A 13,959-nucleotide genomic window follows, 5' to 3' on the forward strand; every position below is an offset into this window, starting at 1 on the left:
AGTTATATTGCAATTTCATTTGGGTACAGTGTTGTGGACAATAAGGGGTGTTATCTTTTTTTTTAACTTTTGAAAACCATGAGCTGAAGTAAGGAAAAAGACATGAAAAGAATAAGTTTTTGAGTGAACAAACAAGGGATATATGAAAATTATCTTACTTAACTTTACAGAGGATTTATAGATTAATTAAAATACTCTGATTTTTGTTCTTCACAAAAATCATAATGAACTGGTAAAGAAACGAAAGAAGTTTTAAAATTAAACTCATTTTAAAAACAATCTTTCAACAATGAGTAATAAACATTCTGAACTGAATGAAACTCAAGAAGCTGTTCAATCTAGTATGCAGAAACCAGAAGAAAAAGTTGTGTCTGAAAGGGGTAATACGGAATCAAACAAAGTTAATGATGAGAGTTTAAATCCAGTTATTCCTTCATTTAATAAACATCCTGACAAACAGGAGTTTGTTGAGATTGAAATGGATAATCAAGTAGGTGATTCAAAATCTTATGGCCAATCTCAAAGTGATAAAGAAAGTGTTGTTGCACAACCAACAAGGTGGTATTCTCATAATGTTTCACCTTCATTAATTTCTGATTCTAGTGAGTGGGGACAAATAAAACCTGAGAGTTGTCAATCAGAAATGATTAAAGGAATGAACAGTGAGGATTCATCAGAAACGAGTATTGCTTCAGTGTCAAATCAAATTAGTAAGAGAGTACGTCCAGTTGTAGTGTCCAAAGATGGGAGTAACGAAGATGATGAACAAGGAAGAAGTGATGATAATTTTGAAGATGAAAATGAAATAAAAGAAGACAAGACATTACCATGTCATGACTTAGGACATTATGTTGCACGATTAAGAACAATCATATATCCCAATTTTTTAAATTATTATTTGATGCATTTCTTATTTTTTACTGCTCTTTGTTTTGTTGGAGCAATTATTATGATTCTTATTGACAGTAACATAAATTATATTGATGCATTATATACAGCTGTTTCTTCCTACACAGGAAGTGGACTAACAGTTTTTGATCTTACAAAAGTAAAATTTGGAATTCAATTTATTTCATATTTATTAACCTTTATTGGATCTATTGTATTAGATAGTTCATACTACATCCTTATTAAATTGTTCCGTATGGGTACTAAAAAACAAACAAAGTCATTAGAAGGGACTGCTCCTCAAGTAGTGATTGATGCTGCTATTGCTCAAGCAAGGCATATTAACTCAACAGAAACAAAAACATCTATATTGCTTCTCGCTGTTATTTGGTTATATAATATTATTGTTCAAATAATAGGATTTCTTCTTTTATTAATTGCATTTGCTAAAGATAAAGATAAAATAGAAGCTACAGGAGTTAATTGGGTTTGGTTTACACTTTACCAAACTAATTCAGCATTTAATAACTGTGGAATTGTTTTATCATCTAATAGCTTAGTGTCTTTTTCAAATAATGCTGGAGTTAGTATCGTTACATCTATATTAACAGTATTAGGAAATACTTGTTATCCAATTGTTTTAAGAGGAATTATAGAATTATTAGGTATTGTTCTTAAATGTACACGTTATAATAAAATTGTTCAATATATTTTACGTTATCCACGTAGATGTTCAACACATATTTACCCAAGAAAAGCAACTATATGGCTAGTTATTGTATTTCTTATGATTACATTTTCTGAATTTATTATTCAAATGTCACTTGATTTTAAGAATTTTAAAGATATTCCAGTTGGGTATAGAACAATTGATATATTTGCCCAAAGTATTTCAACAAGAACTGCTGGATTTGCTTTCTTAGATTTTAGTAAAATATCAAGTGGATGTTATGTTATGATGATTGGATTTATGTATTTATCATCATATCCCATAACTGTTACATTGAGAGAAACTAATCCATATTTAAGACATAAAGAAAATTCTAATCAAGACAGTGGTATTGTTTATCAAGCAAAAAATATGTTAGCATGGGATGTGGTTTGTTTTTATTCATTTTATTTCTTAATTTGTTGTTGTGAACAAGATGCATTAAGAAAAGACTATACATATACTGAGTTCATGATTCTTTTTGAAGTTATCAGTGCATATGGTACTGTAGGATATTCACTTCCAATGACAAATGGTGCATATTCTGTTTCTGGTGGGTTTAGACCTATTTGTAAATTATTTATATGTTGTGTAATGATGTTTGGTAAACATCGAGGATTTCCAGAAAGAGTTGATAGAGGATTTACTCCATACCAAATTGTTATTAATAGAAAAGAGAATGAAGATTCAAGTTTGGAGTGTCAAGTTAATGATAGAGATGAAAAAAAACTTAGAAAAGAAGAAAAAGCAAAAATTCAGTCAGAAAATAAGAAAGAAGTTAATACAAGTACTTCTATAATTAGTGCTGTAGATACTCCATTAAATCTTCCTCAAAGAAGTCAAATTGGTTCAAGAAATTATGATGAAATTACTTTTAGAAATAATGACTTATAAAAAATACAAAAATTAAATAAAAAAATATTTTAAAGAAATTTTTGTTTAAATAAAAGAAAAAATAAAATTAATAATAATTATTATCACAATCCTTGAAATAATCTCGTGTCATTAGATAATCCTATTTCGGATATATTATCTATTGTAGTTTGAAATGATTTAAGTGAAAATGAATTTTCTTCAATTTGTTCATTCATAGAAAGTACTGGTGTTTTTTCAATTTCTTCTTTTGAAAAAGGTTGAATGAAAGATGGGTCTGATAATTCATTTTGTTGAGAGGTTTTAAAATGATCAAATTGAATTTCATCCATTCCAGTATCAACAACAGTAGAAGTTGAACTTCTTGGAGAAAAGCCATGTTTTTTTTTATTATCAAGAAAAATGTTAAGTAAACTTGTTTTCTTTTTTTTATGAATAAATTGGTCATCTTCTTCTAATAAAGGTTTAGTTTTTCTTCTTGCCCTTTCATTAGGGTCTCTTATTTTCTTGGAATAAGGACATTCAAATGAGTCATTAGTATGTGTTGGTTTTGAAATACATTCATTACCATATGAAACAATAGAAGATGTTTGTTGTTCTGGGTAAATAGTATTGAACTTTTCTTCTCTTTGAGTAAAGGGGCATTCTTCCATAGCATTTTGTGAAACATAAATTGATTTTGTTTGATAATGTAATTCAGATAAAATAGGAAGTAAAAAAGTATAATGTAAGATTTGTGCTGCATTTGGTCTTGATATTGGATTTTCTTGAAGAATACAACGAAGAAGTAATTCTATTTCTAATGGAGTATCATCAGTAATTTGTAATTCATACATATTTTTTGGTTTTTTAAATGGAAAAAGAAATAACATATTATATAACATTACTCCACAACTCCATATATCTGATGCCTGATCATATGAATTAGATGTACTAATCTCTGGAGCTAAATAATCTAATGTACCTACAAATGTAGAACATCCTTCTATTGTTGCTTTTTTGGCAATACCAAAATCAGCTAATTTAGCATTTCCATCTTTTGTAAGAAGAATATTATCAGGTTTAATGTCTCGATGAATAATTCCATTATCATGAACATATTCTAATGCAATCATTATTTGACCAAATAACTTTCTACATGTATTTAACTCAATTAGCCCAAATACTTGATCTTTTTCATCTGAATTTTTGAGTTTTTTGCTTCTTTCATTTTCAATTAATTGTTGTAAACTTCCACCAGAAACATATTCCATAACAATATACATTGTAGTTTCATGACTATACATTCCATTCACTTTAACAACATATTGATGTTGTAATTTTTTTAATGTTTCAACTTCTTCTAAAATAGGTTTCATAACTTCTTCACTAATAGCTTTATTCTTTTTATCAATAACTTTAACAGCAACAGAATGTTCATCACTTTCTTCGTTTTCAAATCCTTTTTCTTTGTATAGGATAACTTTAGCAGTAGTTCCTTGACCAAGTGTTTTTATGATTGAATATTTTTCTGAAAAAGATACAACTTCATTGTCAATAAAAATATAAGTTTTAAGTTTTGATCCAATACATAACTCACATGGTAGTGTAACTACTGTAGAGTTATTATGCTCTAATTTACCATTAACCATTGTTCCATTTGAAGACGAATCTTCAAAAAAAATTTCACCATCATCTGTTCTTCTTATACTACATTGTTTTCTACTACAAGACACATTATTACTAATAATAACATCATTATTCCCTGATCTTCCAATTGTATATTTGTCTTTAGACAATTGCAATACAGTAATAATACCACCATCATCAGCACGTAATGTTGCCCAAACACTTGGCTTTCTTAACTTTTGAGTAGGAGCATCAACCTGAGTACAATTTTGAGTACATTCTTGTGTGCATGCTTGAGTACAAGTTTGTGTCTCAGCAAATTCCATTTATTTCATAGAATTTTTTCTTTCTTTTTTTTATTTTTTCTTTTTTATTTAAAAAAATTAATTTATTTATAGTTCATTTATAGTTTTATATAGCATTTTTTTAAGAAATTAGTTAATTTATAAAAAAATTTTTGTATAAAAAACAATATTAATTTACAGCAAAATGCATTTTTTTGTTTTTACTTTTCTATTGTTGATTTTTTTTTGTGACTTCAACTTTCTGTCAGATTTTTGATTGTGTTTTAGTCCTTTTCTACAAGACATTAATGAATCAAAAGAAGTAAAAGAAAATGACATTAAGTCTTCTTGTTGTTCAAAATATTTTCTGAGAATTTCATTCATTATTACTTTAACTTGAGCAGGGTCTTCTTTCATAGACACTTCATAATAAAGAGCATCATTTTCTTTTGCTGTTTCTTGTATTTGAATATTTCTTTCTCTTCCTTCTTTTTGATCTACTTTGGTAACAACTAAAACCATTATTTCTTTTTGACATAGTGCATAGTTTGGACTTCTTGAAAAGCCATCAAAGAAGTTGAGTGTTGCTTCATCATTTTGAGCAATAAAGAAAATATGAATTGTCCCCATTTTACCAAAGTCAATAGTTCTTAAATTATTGCTACAAGTAAATGCATTTCCACTAAACTCAGTTATTGTTGTTTGAACAGTAACATTTTCATATTGAAGCTCAACGTCAGTAGTTTCCTTATCTGATGAAGGGTTATATTGTTTATCAAATGGAAGAGACTGAAGCAGTTTGAGGAAAGTAGTTTTGCCACAATTAAGATAGCCAAAGAGTACTACACTAACTTTTTGTTCTTCCATTCTTCTGTTATTTTTTTGAAGATTTTCAGTTTTAAATTAGAGAGAGTATGGTCTCTAGACGAAATGATGTGAGTTGATATAAATATATACAAAATATTGACATTCTTTCTTAATTTTGTCGTAGAATAAATCCTCTCTAACTCAAATCAAAATATTGACATTTTCGAATAAATAAATATACTAATAATAGACTATGGTTGTACAAAAATAATGATTATTCCAAATTATATGAAGAATATCTAATTTTAGATAACTTACATGATTGTAGTTTCTATATTTAATAAATTAATTAAAAAAATGCAAAAAATATCGGAAGTTGCAGAGTTATCTTCATTCAATTATATGACGCACACCATTTCCCTTCTGCTGGAATACTCCAATTATCCATTGGAATAAAGTCAAGAGTAGCCTTAACGTTATCATCAAATGCAGCAAATGCTTCATAAGGAGTAATTAAAACTTGTCTAAAATCTTCTCCCCAATCAATACTCAATCTTGGACATGCAACTTGGACCCAAACCTTAACCTCTTTATAACTATCTAATAGTGCAGTTGATATTTCATCAGCATAAGTAACTACTGGTATTTTATTATTCTTTTCTAATAAATTAATAATATTATCGGTAACTTTTTGATTTCCTTGACGACCAAGAGTACTAGTAATAACACCAATATATTTTTCTTTTCTTGCTGTATCAATTTTAGTTCTATATTATTAGTTCAATCTTTCATTTTTTTTAATAAAATATACAAACTTCATTATTTGTTTGAATTTTTCTTTATTAACAGAAACAGGAACAAGAGTTTGATTTCTTGGGTCATATGAATAAACTTTATTATCTGGATAATTATATGCAACAGCCTCTGCATGGAAAAGTCCTCCTCCAATAAACACAACACTCATTTCTCTTTGTTCTAATGGAGGAACTGTACATCCTAAAGTAATACCTTCTGGTAATGGATCAATTTTAGGAAGAATAACATTGAATTGAGTTAATAATTGTTTTAATTGTTGTAGATATGGTTCATATTGAATTGTTGCAACAATTGCAAGGTCTAATTTTTTATCTAATTGTTTATTAATATTATTTATTAATGGTTCAAGAGGGATATCAGCTACAACAGGTATATACATACTTGCAACTTTTAAACAATGTGGAGGAACTAACAGAATTAAATTATATTCCAAAAAGTAATATATTTAAAAAGAAAGAACCCTACTAACAAACTTAATGGTGAATGACCAAAATGAACAAGAAAGTCAGAATGAATATAAGCTGTAAATCTATCATCAACACAACATGCTCCATAAACGTAGTCGGTGTATAATATAAATTCAACATTTGGTAATTGTTGTTCTAGTCTTTGTTGAAGACCAACACCTTGAGAAATAAGACCTTCAGGGAATTGAAGTACAACCCTCTTACAATTTCTAGAAGTAACTTCTTTAATAATTTCACTCTCCTTTAAATCAAATTGCATTGATTAAGAATTCCTAGTTTTTCATGAAGAAATTTAAGAAGTTAAATTCTTTTAATAAGGTAGTTTTGATTTGGTTAGTCAAAAATAAGGAAAAAGAATAAAAACTTAATCAACTAAATTAAATTCTTATTATTTTTGTTGAGTTTTCATTGATTTAATCAATCGTTCTTGAGCATCATTAACTTTTTGGGCTAAAGAAGCATCCATTGGTTCAAGTTTTTTAATATCATTTTCTAAATTGTCATGCTTTTCTTTAATATCTTTTTTTAATTTGTCATAATCAGATAACACAAAAGCTTTACCTAATGATACATAAATTTCTTTTGGTTGAACTTGTAATTCATCAATAACATTCTCTATTCGATAAAGTTCTTTTTGCATCATCATCATTCGTGAATGAACATTATTATATTGTCTTACAGATGATTGATACTCTTCCATTTCCTATTATATTTAATAGTTTTATAGTTTGAACGCTTATTACTATTTTTTATTATTATTTTTCTATATTTTTACTATATTCATTTTTATATTTTAGTTCTTTTCTTTGTATTATTTGTTATTGCTTTAAACAATAATAATGTCTTAGTTCATTAGAATGAATGTCAACACGTCATTGTTATTAATGAAAAGTTAATCAAATATAGAAAAAGAAATGGGAACAAAAAGAATTAATTGCCATTAAAAAGAAATCAATTGTGGACAAATGTTTGATTATCTCAAAACAGAAGTTGATGGAAAGTCTAAAAAGGGTTTTGTTGTATGACTCTTAAACTCTAAAAGGAAGAAAAAAATCAAATTATGTCAGATACTATTCTTGCTAATGTAGCTGCTAAAACTAAATCACTTGAAGAACAACAGTTATACGTTTGTTAAAGAAGTTAAAATAACATAAAAAAATAACTAATAAGAATAGGCATATACTAATTTTATTAATTATATTATAAATGAAGAACCATTTGTACATAATATTCTCAAAGACCTTAAAGATGGTTTAGTTTTAATTCGTTTACTAAGAAATCTTAGTGGATGTGATATTCCTAATTCAGTTGAAAATCCATTAAAAGATATTGAGAAAATTCAAAATTTAAGTGCTGTTATTCAATTTGCTAAAGACGATGGAATTAAGATCTTAAGTTCTGCTGAAGAAATATTAGCAGGAGATAGAAAAGGAATCCTTTCATTTATGTATCAAATCTTAAATAAATACAGACTTGGAAGTTTGTTGTTTTTATTAATTCATTATTAATAAAGAAAAATAGAAATTAATATTTAAGATTGCCCTGTTAAAATGGCTCACTTTGCAAAATGGATTAAATCGAGTTTAAAAATTAATAACACTGATTTTGATTTAAAGAAAGAATTATCAGAAGGTGTTTTATTAGCAAAATTACTCAATTACTTACAAAAAGATATTATTGATTTAAAAAGTTTAGGTTCAAATCACTTAGAAAACATTCAAAAATGTATTGACATTGGATACTCTAAATTGAGAATCCCTAAATTAGTTAAAGCTGAGAATATTGTTGAAAATACTGTTGATGATTATTGTTTATATTTCTATTTAACATTCTTTATTATGAAAGAAACTCATTTTGAAGATAATGAAATGTTAAAAAAGATTGCACAAGGACTTAGAGAAAGAAAAATTCGTGCTCGTAATCAACTTAAAAATAGGTTAGAAAGAGTCTTAAAGAAAATGATTGACCAAGCTAAAAATGCAGAAAAAATGTATCAAAGTCCTGATAACTCTGAAACTCCAGAAGAAGCTAAAACTTTGATTGGAATGATTTCTCAACTTGAGATAATGTATACAAATTTCGAAAAGATTGCATTACCAAAAGGATATATAGAAACAAATTGTGATCTTACAAATGATCCAATGCTAAAAGAACTTAAAGAATGGGAAAGTAAAATCAATATAACTCAAGAGATTGTGAGAAAATTAATTAGTCTTATGAACCAAAAGAAAAGAATGAATGTTTTAACTCCAAGAAGGGTTGATCCTTCAAAAGAAGAAGTTAAAATGAATTCAACTTCTGAAACAAGTCATTTAGAAAACCAGTCTAATAATCCAAAAGAAGTTGTTGATGATTTGAAACAAAAATCAACAGTTTCTGATACAAAAAAAGTTATGTCTAAAAACGAAACTGAGTCTGGTCTTGAAAAAACCCAACAAGAAAGTCAAAAAGAAGCAGAACAAAATAAAAAAATAGAAGAACTTCAAAGCTTATTGGCTGCAAAAGAACAAGAGATTCAAAAAATAAAAATTGACTTTACTAATGAAAATAACTTACATAGTGTTGAAAAGAAAGAAAAGGAAGATGAGATTTTAACTTTGAAAAAGAGTCTTGAAGAAATAAAAAAATCTTATGAATTAGAAAGAGAGTCTAATGACAAACAAAACAAACTTCAAAAAGAAGAAATACAATCCCTTAAAAGAGAGATTTTTGTTCTTGGAGAATCAAAAGGAGATGAAGTGAAGAAAATGAAAGAATTAATGGAAGAACAAAATGAAGAAATAACAAGGCTTAGAAACCAATATGATTTAGAGATTAAATCATTAAAAACAGAAATTGAAACATTAAAGAAAGAGTCAGAGACAAAAGAATTGGAAAAGAAAACTAAAGATGAAGAGGTATTAAAATTAAAACAAGAATTAAATGCCCTTAGAGAGTCATTAGAAATTGAAAGACAACAAAAAGAATTAGCTGAAAAAGAAAGAGATGAAAGTGTTGCAACTTTCAAGAAACTAATTGAAGAAAAAGACACTAAACTTATGGAAAATGAACAGACTGTCAATCAGTTAGAAGATCTTATCTTAAACATTAAAAAAGAATATGCTGAGTTGGTAATGAAGTTTAATGATAGGGAGATGGTTTGTGTTGAAAATGAAACTGATAAAAGGGTATTATTTAATTCATTGGCATTATCAATTAAAATGGTACTTCCAACAACGTCTAAATTTGATAACACAATGTTATATAATGAATGCACGAATCAAAAAGTTCCAATAAAGAATTGGAATATTTGGTTGGTTAATAGATTAACTAAAAAGTAAATAAGAAAAAAATGAATTGAAATTCTTTTTTTGAAGAAGTTTTATGATATTAAAAAAAAGTAAAAAAATGTTTATTTAAATTTTATTTAAATCTTTTTTATTTTTAGTTGATTATTCTTTTTAATATGAATACTAATGTCATAATATCTCCATCTCAACATCAATTGGCTAAAGGAGTTTGTGTTGTTATTGATGTTTTAAGAGCTTCATCAGTTGAGGCACATTTATTTTTATGTAATGCTCAAAAAATTATTCCACAAAGTGATATTGAGACAAGTTTACAAACTAAAAAAGATCATCCAGAAGTTTTATTGATAGGAGAAAGACAGGGAATTAAATATGATGGTTTTGATTTTGGTAATTCACCAACAGAATTAATGTTTGTTAATTAAAATAATTTATGTAGTCAATTCATTGTGACTTATCATACAGAAGTAATAAAGAAAAAATAAAAAATAAAATTTGTATTCATAACACTCAACAAGGAACTCAATCACTGGTTGTTTGTAGAAACAATCCACAAGTTACCAGAGTGTTCATGTGTAGTATTAATAATTGTCAAGCAACAATTGAATATTTAAAAGCACTCCATCCTCCTTTTGTAACGTTTGTAGCCTCCGGAAATGAAATAACGTGTAGAGAAGATTTGTTATATGGTCGTTATTTAGAAGCGTTATATCTAGGAAAACAACCAGAAATGACTTTAGAAGAAATGATAGAAGATATAAAACATTCTTCAGGAAGTAAATTCTTTAAAGGATTACCTCAATTCCCTGAGGCTGACTTTTATGAGTGTTACAAACTTAATTCAATCAATGTAGTTATGGAGTATGTAAATGGAGAAATACGTCAAGTAAATTAAGATGGAATTTAAAACAAAAAGAAATAATTAAATTTTTTTATTCATTTTTATTAAAAACATTTAGATTTATTATTGGTAACTTTTCAAACTTTCATTGTTTTGAATAATCAAAATAATAAAATTATCATTATTTTAATTCATTAAGTACTATTGAACAAAATACAATCAATTCATTAATCTTTATCAAACAAAGAAGGAAAAAGAAATTAAAAATGTTGTGTTTTAAGTTAAAACTGAACTACAAAAAGTATTATTTTAATGTTAGGAAGAAAACCTTTTGGATTTTCATTTTTTTCTAAGAATAAACGTTTGTTATAAATTGTTAAGAAAGAATATTTATACAAGAAAAAGTAATACTAATTGATAGCAAGAGTATTTGGTGTTGATATCAATAAAATTAGTTTGAGTATGATCATTGATGATGTCCCATTGTTTTTAACTGATGCAGGACAATTTATAATGGGAAGTTTGCCTAGTTTATCTCTATAATGAAAGAAAATAATTATTAGTATAGATGTCGTTGAAGGAATATTTCGAATACCTGGAGAACGTCAATTAGCTGATAATATGAAGAAAACTATTGAAAGAAAAGGTGATTTTTTATCATTAATCAAACATCCTTTAAGTGATGTTCATGCAGTTGCAAGTGTTATATTAATGTTCTTAAGAGAATTACCAGAACCATTGATTACATTCAAATCATATGACCTCTTTATTGATTGTGCAAAAACATACGAAATGGATCAATACACCAAATCTAGTGCTCTTAGTGTAGCTATTAATACATTTCATGCATTAGTTAAAACATTACCATCAAGAAATTTAAAAATACTTGCGTTCTATATGAACTTATTTTATGTTTTTACTATTAACAGTGATGTACATAAAATGCAAGCAAATAATGTTGCTATTTGTATTGCTCCAACGTTACTTCGTTCACAAAAAGAATCATGGGAAAGTGCAATATCATCTATTAAATATCAGTCCATAGTATGTACATTCTTAATTAAATATTACCCACTTATTTTTCGTGATACATGCAACACTGAAGGGTTATTGTATCCTCAATATCAAAACGTTTCAAACAATGACAAGAATAAATTACTAAATCAAATGACAAAAACTGTTCGTTTATCAACTCCAGAAAAGCCAAAAAGAAAAGCTAGAAAATCTATTTGGGAAGATTTTTGTAGAGATTTGAAAACAAAAGATAAAGAAGTAGAAAAAAAACATATGAGAAATCGTGAAATGAAAAAAACACAATTTACACCTTCTACTCTAAAACTAGTTAGTGCTGATGATAAAGAAAAAGAAGAAATTAAAGAAGAAATTAAAAAGAAAAGACCAAAGAGTGAGAGTATGGCTTTAGCTATTATGTTTATTGACAATAATGATAATACCATGTTACTTCCTCAACTTGACCAACAAGATATTCTTAAACAATCAAAATCTACTACAACTAAAGGTCATGGAAAATTAAAAATCAATAATTTCAAATTTCATATAAAGAAAGATGATGAACAGTAAGTATAGAATTTCATTTGAAAATAATTAATTTCCTTTTTTAATAGATTAAAGATCAAATTAAAATACATCAAAGTAAATAATAAAATAATAAAATAATAATAATAATTACTATAATAATAAAATTTAAATTATAAATTATAAAAAATAACTAAAAAATACATTTTAAACAAAATGCAAATTGAACAAATTTTTAATGAAATATGGAAAGAAACTCCATTAGAAAAAACAAATGTTCATGTTGTTGTTGGATATACTTTAGAAGCAATGAGACTTATGAACCAACAATGTGATGAGTATACAGTCTTAGAATTAATGAAAAAAAAACCTCATGATGAAGACAATGTTTTAATCAAACCAAATGAAAATACCAGTTTTTATACTAAACTCCCAACAAAAAAGTCTATTGACTTTAATTCAATAGAATTCACTGTTCATAAAACAACAAGTGAAATTTTTGAAGAGATAAAAAGAAAACAACAACCACAAGAAACTACTTTTGTATTTAATACTTTAAACACTTCATCTTCAAACATCAGTCTCTTTAATCAACCTAAAACAAACACATTACAAAATTTGTTAGAATCATTTAACAAAGAAAAACTAAAAGCTTCAATGAAACAAGAAGCAAATTCAATTGTTCAATCACAACAAAATATTCCAACCATTCAACCAAAAAGAATTCTTTCACAACCAAATTTTAAAGACTCTATACAAATCAACCCTGAAGAAATTAATATAGTTTCTCAACCAATTGTTGATAAAAAACCAATAACCACCAGTGACTTAAATCAACACTCACCTATTATTCTAACTCCTGATGTTCCAACATTATCAAATAAAAAAAATACCAAAATTATTGGAACTTGCCAAAAATATGAAAAATCATATGTAAGATTAGTTGAAAATACAGACCCAACATTAATCAGACCTCTTAATATATTAAAAAAGTCTTTTGAGTTTGTAAAATCAAAATATGAAACTAATCATGACTATAATTATATTTCAGATCAATTAAAATCTATTAGACAAGATATGGTAGTTCAAGGTTTAAATTGTCAATTCACTAGAGAAGTTTATCAATATGATATTCAAATAGAACTTGAAAATCAAAACCTAACTGAACTTATTGTGTGTATTAGTAAATTATTAGAATTGGATGAATGTATTCATGTTAAAGATGATCTTCATTTTGAATGTGTTTCTATTTTATTACTTGATTTACATAAATTTATTCAAAAGAAAACAACTATTGGATTATATAATAAGATTTATGAATTTATTGATGACATTAAAAAATCTTCATTAGTTCAGTTTGTAATTGAACTTTTAAAATACTTTGAAAATGGTGAAGTTATTGAAATTTCATCATTATTAGAAAACACTAAAATCCCTTCTTTACTTTCTCATTACATACAATTGTATTTCTTACCTGCTGTTCGTTCATTAGTTATAGATGAAATTAGACGCTCTTTTAGAGGAAAATGGCCTATCTCATATATTAAAAAAATTTTAGTATTTTCTACAGATGAAGAATGTGCAAATTATTTAAAATCACCAGAATGTAGTTGTTACTCAGATCTAAAATTAAGTAGTGATAATTCAGTTATTGAATTATTAAATCCAAAATAAAAAACAAAGTAAAATGTGATTGACTTGATTAAATGACTTTTTAGGTTATTAAATGTTAAAAAGAATTTTCATGTTCATAAGAATTTTAATAGAAGAATCTATTCAATAAAGAATAATCTATAGAATAACTTATTACCATTTTATTTAAAAATAATATTTTAATTAGTAA

General features: G+C 26.4%; 9 protein-coding genes across 9 annotated transcripts; 5 read left to right on the forward strand and 4 right to left on the reverse strand.

Moving 5' to 3' along the window:
• Nucleotides 1–289: 289 nt before the first annotated feature.
• On the forward strand, nucleotides 290–2,491 carry ENU1_013580 (high-affinity potassium uptake transporter, putative; the record flags this gene model as incomplete). Its single annotated transcript, XM_008856745.1, has 1 exon — nucleotides 290–2,491. One exon carries the CDS (start codon nucleotides 290–292, stop codon nucleotides 2,489–2,491), a length of 2,202 nt encoding a protein of 733 aa, XP_008854967.1.
• An 83-nt stretch (nucleotides 2,492–2,574) lies between these two features.
• Nucleotides 2,575–4,404, reverse strand: ENU1_013590 (protein kinase, putative; the record flags this gene model as incomplete). The annotated part of the gene is made up of 1 exon (XM_008856746.1): nucleotides 2,575–4,404. The coding sequence occupies one exon, from the start codon at nucleotides 4,402–4,404 to the stop codon at nucleotides 2,575–2,577; it is 1,830 nt and encodes a 609-aa protein (XP_008854968.1).
• A 153-nt stretch (nucleotides 4,405–4,557) lies between these two features.
• Nucleotides 4,558–5,229, reverse strand: ENU1_013600 (hypothetical protein; the record flags this gene model as incomplete). Its single annotated transcript, XM_008856747.1, has 1 exon — nucleotides 4,558–5,229. One exon carries the CDS (start codon nucleotides 5,227–5,229, stop codon nucleotides 4,558–4,560), a length of 672 nt encoding a protein of 223 aa, XP_008854969.1.
• Nucleotides 5,230–5,563: 334 nt separating this feature from the next.
• On the reverse strand, nucleotides 5,564–6,711 carry ENU1_013610 (diphthamide synthesis protein, putative; the record flags this gene model as incomplete). The annotated part of the gene is made up of 3 exons (XM_008856748.1): nucleotides 5,564–5,936; nucleotides 5,985–6,393; nucleotides 6,459–6,711. 3 exons carry the CDS (start codon nucleotides 6,709–6,711, stop codon nucleotides 5,564–5,566), a joined length of 1,035 nt encoding a protein of 344 aa, XP_008854970.1.
• A 129-nt stretch (nucleotides 6,712–6,840) lies between these two features.
• Nucleotides 6,841–7,152, reverse strand: ENU1_013620 (hypothetical protein; the record flags this gene model as incomplete). The annotated part of the gene is made up of 1 exon (XM_008856749.1): nucleotides 6,841–7,152. One exon carries the CDS (start codon nucleotides 7,150–7,152, stop codon nucleotides 6,841–6,843), a length of 312 nt encoding a protein of 103 aa, XP_008854971.1.
• A 360-nt stretch (nucleotides 7,153–7,512) lies between these two features.
• Nucleotides 7,513–9,772, forward strand: ENU1_013630 (calponin- domain containing family protein; the record flags this gene model as incomplete). The annotated part of the gene is made up of 3 exons (XM_008856750.1): nucleotides 7,513–7,578; nucleotides 7,628–7,931; nucleotides 7,989–9,772. 3 exons carry the CDS (start codon nucleotides 7,513–7,515, stop codon nucleotides 9,770–9,772), a joined length of 2,154 nt encoding a protein of 717 aa, XP_008854972.1.
• A 125-nt stretch (nucleotides 9,773–9,897) lies between these two features.
• ENU1_013640 (2-phosphosulfolactate phosphatase, putative) lies at nucleotides 9,898–10,634 on the forward strand (the record flags this gene model as incomplete). Its single annotated transcript, XM_008856751.1, has 2 exons — nucleotides 9,898–10,151; nucleotides 10,205–10,634. 2 exons carry the CDS (start codon nucleotides 9,898–9,900, stop codon nucleotides 10,632–10,634), a joined length of 684 nt encoding a protein of 227 aa, XP_008854973.1.
• Nucleotides 10,635–11,201: 567 nt separating this feature from the next.
• ENU1_013650 (RhoGAP domain containing protein) lies at nucleotides 11,202–12,161 on the forward strand (the record flags this gene model as incomplete). Its single annotated transcript, XM_008856752.1, has 1 exon — nucleotides 11,202–12,161. One exon carries the CDS (start codon nucleotides 11,202–11,204, stop codon nucleotides 12,159–12,161), a length of 960 nt encoding a protein of 319 aa, XP_008854974.1.
• A 171-nt stretch (nucleotides 12,162–12,332) lies between these two features.
• On the forward strand, nucleotides 12,333–13,790 carry ENU1_013660 (SAC3/GANP family protein; the record flags this gene model as incomplete). The annotated part of the gene is made up of 1 exon (XM_008856753.1): nucleotides 12,333–13,790. One exon carries the CDS (start codon nucleotides 12,333–12,335, stop codon nucleotides 13,788–13,790), a length of 1,458 nt encoding a protein of 485 aa, XP_008854975.1.
• Between the last annotated feature and the right edge of the window lie 169 nt (nucleotides 13,791–13,959).

Source organism: Entamoeba nuttalli, assembly GCF_000257125.1.
Source record: "Entamoeba nuttalli P19 unplaced genomic scaffold asmbl_2201, whole genome shotgun sequence".
In the NCBI taxonomy this organism is placed as follows: Eukaryota; Evosea; order Mastigamoebida; family Endamoebidae; genus Entamoeba; species Entamoeba nuttalli.